Source organism: Tursiops truncatus, chromosome 7 (assembly GCF_011762595.2).
Source record: "Tursiops truncatus isolate mTurTru1 chromosome 7, mTurTru1.mat.Y, whole genome shotgun sequence".
Classification (NCBI taxonomy): domain Eukaryota; kingdom Metazoa; phylum Chordata; class Mammalia; order Artiodactyla; family Delphinidae; genus Tursiops; species Tursiops truncatus.
Window position 1 is genome coordinate 7,027,898 of NC_047040.1, and position 8,882 is coordinate 7,036,779.

At 50.1% G+C, this 8,882-nt stretch overlaps 1 protein-coding gene across 1 annotated transcript; it reads right to left on the bottom strand.

Moving 5' to 3' along the window:
- Positions 1 to 4,842: 4,842 nt before the first annotated feature.
- NEU2 (neuraminidase 2) lies at positions 4,843 to 8,555 on the bottom strand. The gene is given in 2 exon segments (XM_019923440.3): positions 4,843 to 7,105; positions 8,355 to 8,555. Coding segments are annotated over 2 exon segments (1,122 nt in total). The 3' UTR covers positions 4,843 to 6,184.
- Positions 8,556 to 8,882: the final 327 nt, after the last annotated feature.

An 8,882-nucleotide genomic window follows, 5' to 3' on the forward strand; every position in this document is an offset into this window, starting at 1 on the left:
TAGCTTCTCTTTTGCTGTATGTTTTTTGGCCACTGCAACCTTGAGGTGTCCTGGGATGTGTTGTCTCTCAGAGCTGAGCACAGAAGCACCCCCTTCTCAGTTGCTGAGGCAAGAGGAGCAGGGTTGTACTGGCTTTTTATTGTCACTGTAACAAAACCCGCCCCCCACTTGGTGGCTTAAAACCACACTCATTCTCCTCTAGTTCTGAAGGCCACAAGTCTAAAATCAGTTTCCCTGGGCTAACGTCAAGTTATGAGCAGGGCCACGTCCCCTCCAGAGTCCTTCCTTGCTTTTCCAGCCCCCAGAGCTGCATTGCTGTGTTCCTTGGCTTGTGGCTTCTTCCATCTTCGAAGCCAGCAGTGTAGCGCTTTGTTTCAGTGTCACGTCCTCACTGTCTGCAGTCAACTCTCCCCCTGCCTCCCTGTGCTATGGACGTGTGATCACGTCGATGTCCCACCCGGCTCACTCAGGATGGTCTCCCCACCTCAAGATCCCCAACTTAATCCCGTCTGCAAAGTCCCTTTTCTTTTCACTCTCTTGATAGTGTCTTCTGATGAGTAGGTCAGCTCAGCTTTAACCTAATTAACTGTTGCTTTTTTGTTTTTTCATTCAAATCAGAAGACTGTGGCATTCGTGTACATTTAGACCTAGAAGGAACTTTAGCCACAGTCACAGATTCTAAGCATCAGGACATGGACAACTTTAGGGGTCATTACTCAGCCCGCCAAACAGGCCTTGTCAGGGCCTTGGCGCCTCCTCCCCAGTGGCAGGTATGTCAGCAGCCATACCAGCTCCCAGCCTCAGAATCCCTTCCTCAGTGGCTTCCCAGAGCTGGTCCACCAGGCCCCAGGAGTCCAGGCCACAGTCGCTGTTCCTGGAAGACCAAGAAATAAATGTGGAGAGGCTCCTGTGACCATCACAGTTGAAAAGGCCATACCAGAGGCTGCAGTTGAAGGTGGCGTGCAGACAGAGGGGCCACACAGGGGAGCTGCACAGATCTGAGGTGGGCACTAGCTGCTTTGAGATGAATACCTGTGAGAACTGGGGCCAAGGGGGCTCTCCAAACCTGGAGCCCCAGGTCTCCCTGCCTTTGCTAAGGGGAATGCGGGCAAGGCCATGCTTCCCTGCTCCCTGCTGTGTCTGTGCCCTGCTTCTGGGGTCACCAGGCAGAGCACCGAACAGGGCTGCTCCACCAGCCTCCCTCCAGCTTGGGCCTGGCAGTGGATGTACAATGGCCATGCACAAGGGTACACACACACACACACACACACACACACACACACACACACACAAACGCACCGCACCAGCCCCAGACGACCCAGGCAGGGTCACTGGGCTGAAAAGTGGCCAAGGCCCTCACCCACAACGTGGCACAGCCTGGACCCATGTAATTGATTTGGGGGCCATCTTCCCCAGCCTTCAGAGTCTGAACTATTTCCAACATTTTCACCCCAGCGGTCCAGGCCTGAAGCACACATTCTTTGTGTTTGCTTGTTTATTCATTTGTTTGACAAGTGGTTTTTAGGGGAAGTTAGGAGGGGAGAGGCCTGCTGGAACTGTGTATCAATCTCTCTGTGTGTGTGTGTGTGTGTGTGTGTGTGTGTGTGTGTGTCTCTAAGGACACAAATTACAGTAAAAATTCAGTTTCACTAAATGTATCCTTGATTGGATCCCAGAACAGAAAAAGGACATTGGTGGAAAAACTGGTGAAATCTGAATAAAGTCTAGAATTTAGTTAATAGTAATGTACCAATGTTAACCTCTCAGTTTTGACAACTGTACCACAGTTATGTAAGATGTGAACATCAGGGGAGACTGGGTGTGGGGTGTTTGGGAACACTCCATACTACCTTTGCAACTTTTCCATAAAACTAAAATTATTCCTCTCCAAAAGTTTATTAAAAATATTCAGTTCCAAAGTTTTACAACCCAATACAATATATTGATTTGGAGGTTTAACTACCAAATCCACTATTCAGTTCCAAGTTTATTTTTGTATTGAGGTATAACACACGTAGAGTGAGGTACACAAATCTTGTGTTCACAGATCGTTGAGTTTTTAACATACGGAATCAGCCACCTAACCAGCACCAGATCAAACAAGAGAATGTCCCCAGCACCCAGAAGTCTCCTGGCCCCTTCTTAGTGAACAGTTCTCCTCCATAGAGCTGGCCGCTCCTGATTTATACGGCATAGATTGGTTTTGCCTGTTCTTGAATTTCACATAAATAAAATCATAAAGTGTGTACTCTTTTAAGTCTGTCTTCTTTCACTCAACATAATGGCTGAAAATCATCTATGCTATTGTGTGTAGCAGTTCATTCCTTTATTGTTGTGTAATATTCCCCAATTTAGCTCTCCATTCTACTTTTTACTGACATTTGGGTTGTTTTCAGTTTGACACTTTCATGAATGGAGCTGCTATAAAACATTTGTATACGTGTCTTTCACAGCTGTATGTATTCGTTTCTCTTGGAAGTATACTTCAGAGTGAAATTGCTGGGTCCTGGAGTATTTCACGTTCAGTTTTAGTAGGTATTACCACACAGTTCTCCAAAGTGGTTGTACCAGTTACACTTCCTCCAGAAATGTATGAGTGTTCTGGTTGCTTCACATCCTTGCCAATACTTGCTGTTGTCAATCCTTTTAATTTTAGTCATTCTAGTGATAAGTATCTCAGGGTTTTAATTTGCATTTCACTGATGAACATGTGTTTGGCTGCCTTGAGGACATCCTCTTTTGTGAAGTGACTGTTTAAGCCTTTTGCCCATTTTTACTGGCTTGTCTTTTTCTTATTGATTTGTAGGAGCTCTTTATATATTCTGGATACAAGTCCTTTGTCAGATATATGTATTCTAAATATCTTCATCCCATTTATGGCTTTTCTTTTCACTCTCTTGATAGTGTCTTCTGATGAGTAGGTCAGCTCAGCTTTAACCTAATTAACTGTTGCTTTTTTTGTTTTTTCATTCAAATCAGAAGACTTTGGCATTCATGTACATTTAGAACTAAAAGGAACTTTAGAGATTATTTGTGCCAGTGCTTTTTTTAAAAAATAAATTTATTTATTTTATTTATTTATTTTGGGCCACATTGGGTCTTCGTTGCTGCATGTGTGTTTTCTATAGTTGTGATGAGTGGGGGCTACTCTTCATTGTGGTGCATGGGCTTCTCATTGCAGTGGCTTCTCTTGGTGTGGAGCACGGACTCTAGGCATGTGGGCTTCAGTAGTTGAGGCACGCAAGCTCAGTAGTTGTGGCCTACGGGCTCTAGAGTGCAGGCTCAGTAGTTGTGGTGCACAGGCTTAGCTGCTCCGCATGTGCCAATGCTTCTTGATCTTTATGTTCATTGGAATAACTTGAGGAGCTTTTGAAAAAATACCTATGTTTGGGCACCAGCATAATTTAAGAGCTCCCCAGGGAATTTTTTAAAAAATTTCAACATCACTGATTTCTGTTCTTTTTAAAAAATATTTTATTTATTTTCCTTTTTTTTGTTTTTTTTGTGTGTGTCGGGTCTTAGTTGTGGTACACGGGATCTTTCACTGAGGCACGTGGGCTTCTCTCTAGTTGTGGCCTGCAGGTTTTTCTCTCTCTAGTTGTGGCACGTGGGTCCCTGAGTGCATGGGCTCAGTAGTTGCGGCATGCGGGCTCTCTTGTTGAGGCGCACGAGCTCAATAGTTCTGGCGCGCAGGCTTAGTTGCCCCCCAGCATGTGGGATCTTCGTTCCCTGACCAGGGATGGAACAAGCGTCCCCTGCATTGGAAGGAGGATTCTTTCCCACCGGACCACCAGGGAAGTCCCTCCCCAGGGAATTCTAATAAGCAGTTGGATTTGAGACCCACTGACCTCTGTGAAAGGAGAGAGTTTAAGAGAGTGTTGCTTTGCTTGGCAGTAGACAGATGCCTTATCTGATTCCTGCTTCATCTCAAGACCTTAACAGATGATTGGCTCTTCCAGGATAATCAACAGAGGTCAACCCTGGCACAATTTTTAGTGGGTCTTTCCCTCTTAAACCTTTGGTGTGCCTGGTACAGTCCTGGTTAATGCCCATTGTCTTGCTATAACTATTAATAGCATCATCCTTTCACTCTCAAAAGTGTCCCAGTTGGGATACTACACTATAGTGCCCTTGAGGGTGCCCTGCCCCTGGTTTGCAAGCCCTCTCCTCACTCTCCTGATTTGGCCTCAGCCCCCCACTTAACAGCTCCCTTTGTAGGGTTTGGAAGCCACCAGGAGGGCATCCCCCAAACAGAGGGGCCTAACTTTCCATCCCAGCAATGACCAGGCCCTAATTCCTCATCCTTACAGCTGGATTTCTTCAAATCCTACACAATGAAGCAGCACTAGGAGGCCAGTGCGGGAGCCACACCCAGAACTAAAGCCACATCTCCAGCTCCCCACGCTGCGAACAATCCATCTAACCACTGCCTGGCCTCACGGAGACACGGCTCAGCCATAAGAACCCACAGCCGCTGTCATTGATCCCCCGTCATCAAACCGTTAGACTGCTCTCATCAGTAAAAGAGCTCTGATGGGGGCGGAGCGCAAGTCCACTCTACCACAAGGACAAGCAACAAAGGCCCCTGAAGACCCCGCAGGTCAGACAAGAGTCAGCCTCCTCCACACAGGAGGGGCCCTGTCTCAGGTTGTCACCTCAGGACAACCTGGAAGTAGCCTTCTCCCGCTCTTTCTCCATGGCAAGGACTATACAACCCAGAACCCCCTCCCCTCTTAGCCTCCACATGGTGACATACATGTCACCCCCAAAGACTGGGTGCCCCAGAGCAGCTCTGCGCCACAAGCACACATCCAACAGCCCACCCCCTCCCTCCCTCTCCATTCTTCTGAATTACCTGATTCATTGGAATTTTGTTCCTACCTTTAGCCACATCACCTATAGAAGAATAACTTACGATGACTGTAGTGGGTAGAGTGGCGGCCCCCAAAGATATATCCATGTCCTAACCCCAGAGCCTGTGAATGTGACATAATTTGGAAAAGAGTCTTTGCTGATGTAATTAAGTGAAGGATTATCCTAGATCACCCTGGATTATCCAGGTGGGCACTAAATCCAATGACAAGTGTCCTTAAAAGATACAGAAGAGGAAGCAGGGAGGGAGGAAGAGAAAGCCGTGAGAAGACGGAGGCAGACATGAAAGTGATGCAGCCACGAGCCAGGGGAGGCCTGGGGCCACCAGAATCTGGAAGAGGCCGGGAAGCACTCTCCCCTAGAGCCTTGGGAGGGAGCACAGTCCTTTGAACACCTTGATTTTGGACTTCTAGCCTCCAGAACTGTGAGAGAGTAAATTTCTGTTGTTTTAGACCACTAAATGGGTGGTACTTTGTTACAGCAGCCCTGGGAAACTAACACAACAACCTAAGCCAGCTTACTTTTCCTAGACTCTGCCTTACCCCCCTGCAGTGCTGTTGCCCATGCTACCTGCTCTAAAGGATTGAGGACACGCACAGAGACATGGACAGACAGACACACAGGCACACAAACATACGCACACGCACACAAACATACGCACACGCACACAAACGTACGCACACACACAAACATATGCACACACACAAACGTACGCACACTTACAAACATATACACACAAACATACGCACACGCACACATACACACACTTACAAACATATACACACAAACGCACGCACACACACACAAACATACGCACACTTACAAACACATACACACAAACGTACGCACACACATACGCACACGCACACAAACATACGCACACACAAACATACGCACACACACAAACATACGCACACAAACATCCGCACCCACACACAAACATACGTACACATCTTTGCTAATTTACAGCTTTGTCCCAGCCTTTGCCCAGGAACCTGATGAGCATTTGCTAAGAGAAAACGGGCTGGACTAGTTAACTTATCAAACCTGCAGAAAACCTGGCTGGGGGGAGCAGGCAGACTGAACCAAGGGGCTCCAGGAGGCCAGGTTCCTTCAGTTTCTGGGCTGCAAATAGAATCCTCTGGGAAGGCTGAGACAGCGCAGGCGGAAAGGAGCCCAGAGACAGACTCGCACTTGCACACCTTCGACAAAGGGAACAGAGAGGCAGCCTCCCAGGTCCAGAGGGCACTGGGAGGAAGGAAACGGCCAGCCTCTCCGTGGAGAGAGCCCTCTTGGGCAGTACACAGCGGGCTCACTGCAGCAAAAATTCAGCTGGGAAGGCCTGTTTTAGGGTGAACATGACGAAGACGATCTCCTCGTAATCATCCGATTTGTACAGACACCCAAACTGGGGTGACCCATTGGGGCCGGCGCCCATTCTCTGGATGTCTGAGTAAGCGCAGCTGCCCGGGGTCTGCAGTGGGGGCTCCGACCAGGCCTAGGGTGCAGGGGGCTGTCAATTGAGGTACACGCCCAGGTTGGCTCTCCCCCGTGGGTCAGTCGGGTGCGTGTAGAGCGGTCACTGGTCTGGGGATTCTGATCCCGCATGGGGGCTGGGGAAGCCAATGATGCTCCCTTGGCAGCCGTGGGGAGTCTCCACGAGCCTCTGCACTGGCTGGGTCTCCCCGAAATCGAGCCCGTCGTTGGCGCTCTGGACCTGGACCCTGGCTCGGAGGGGGCTTCTCGCGTTCAGGTACACAGCCCTCCGTTTTGCATCCCCAACTTGGGCCGCCTGGCACTCCAGGGTGTCCCGGGCCACGAGTTTCCCTCTCGCCCACGTGTTCCCGTGGTTGTGGCTGACCAGGCAGAAGGCGGAGGGGTAGGCGCCTGCAGGGAGGGACGGGTGCAGTAAGCGTAGGCTGGCAGCACCAGCTCTGCGTAGGGTTGTGCAGCTGCAGACCGCGAAAGTGGCCCCGTCCTTGTGGGCCGGGCCAATGACAGAGTCCGTGATGTCCCTGACGAGGCTCCAGGACCTCCTGTGGTCGGTGCTGGTGACCTGGCACAGCCGTGTCACGTTGACCCTGGTGTGGAGCTGGTGGTGCTCGGACACCTGCCCAAGGACGGCAATGAAGAAGAGGAAAACGGTCCCTGTCTTCTCGTCGTACAGGGGGCTTGGGTTCATGGAGCGGTGGCCCTCCATCTGGGCTTGGGCCACCTCCTCCTGTGCATGCCACTGCAAGTGAGGAGAGAAGGAGAAGCACAGCTTGGAAACGGCCAGTGACAGTGACAGAGGCTGCACTCTGGGGGGCGGTGTGTCTCATGGGGTTAGGATCAAGGGTCATGGAGGAGAGCCCTTGGTCCAGCGCTCATTCACCCTCACAACACCTCCCAGAGCGGGACCCAGGGCTCCGCTTCACTTCCTCCGAGACAGCCCAACCCTACCCAATCCCACCAACATACATCCAGGGCGCCTATGATGTACTAGATCTCAAGTACAAAGAGGATTCTGGCACCAGCCGTTCGCAGCTCCATCCCAGCTCCTTCAACTTACCAGCTCAGTCCAGCTTCCCATTCTTGAAAAGTAAAGCCCTGGTAATAACTACAATATTCTGCCTGTGTGTGATAGAATAGGACAATCGCCTCCCACCTTCTATACACCAACCTCTATTAATGTAGCCTAGGAGGGGGCAGCACCATGATGCTAGGACTCACAGTGAGCTTCCATAGTCCCCGGGCGTATGTCATAGATGCTGCAGCTCTGCTGTCTATCCCTATTCGTTAATAGCTATCCCCCAGTGAGTGTTTCTCAGGACAGACACCGTGCCAAGAGTCTAATGTCCATAGTCTCATCTAACCCTAACCTCTAGCTCCTGGGGGACAGGTATTACGATCTCCATCTTACATCTATAGAGCGAGAGGCTTAGATAAGGTAGATGAGCTGCCCAAGGCCGTACTTCTGGTAAGCGGTAGAACCAGGACTTTGAACCCAGGTCCATCTGCTTCAAACCCATGCTCTAAACAACTACAAGGACATAATGACCACAAAGTAAAGATAATAATGATATTAAACCCCTCATATGTGAAAAGCCAGCCTTGGGTGTTCATCAGAATTACTCGATCTACATGCTGGAACTTCAGGACGCAAGCCATCACCCCAACAACCCACCCCAGGTTAATTTTACTCAAAGGATCAACTCCCTCCCAGTTATGTGATGCTGAACTAGTCCTCCCTCAGGTTCTCAAGGATGTAGGGAAACCTTTCAAAAATCAGTTTCCCTGACTGATTTGTAATAAAACAGATGCAGCCAGGCGAACCGGACTTGTTCAGGGTGAACCCATGTGAGATCCGGGCGATCACTTGGGGATGCCTTCTCTGTCCCATCCTTGATGGTTCCCTGGGTCCCTCTGTCCCCCAGACCTCAGCCATCTAAGGATGAGCTGGTCTCCGTATTCCCAGCAGAGCAATCACAGCCACTTCCTGCCTTACCCTGGTGGGTGGACGTGTTGTAGCTTCCCTTGCGCAGGACAATTAGCTTCGCGTGCTCATCCTTCTTGCGTGTCCGCTCTTCTGCAAAGGCCAGCAGGGTCTTCTGCTGAGGCAGGTAGAGCAGAGCGGGGATCCTGTAGGCATGGGCTCCCAACTGGAACACTCTCTCCCTCTGCAGGATGGGGCAGGACGCCATGGGGCTTGAAGGAGGGCGCGGGAAGAGGAGATGAGTCCCCTGCAGTCACGTCCTGAGATGGGGCCAGAGCCGCCCTCCGGGGCAGGTGGAGCTCACCTCACAGGTAAGCTGACTGATGCTGGGTGGCCTGTCCTCCTCCCACACAGGGTTCATACCTCTTTATTGCAGTCCAAGCCCCTGTTTACCGACCCTCACGTGCCTCCCACGGAGTTTGACAACACCTCTGTCCCTGAGACGTTAGGAGCGGGTATTTGGAAAAGAGTGTTTTGTGTTGTATTTTTCTTACAAGTTGACAAACCTCCTTATAACAGATTTGTGATAATCTGC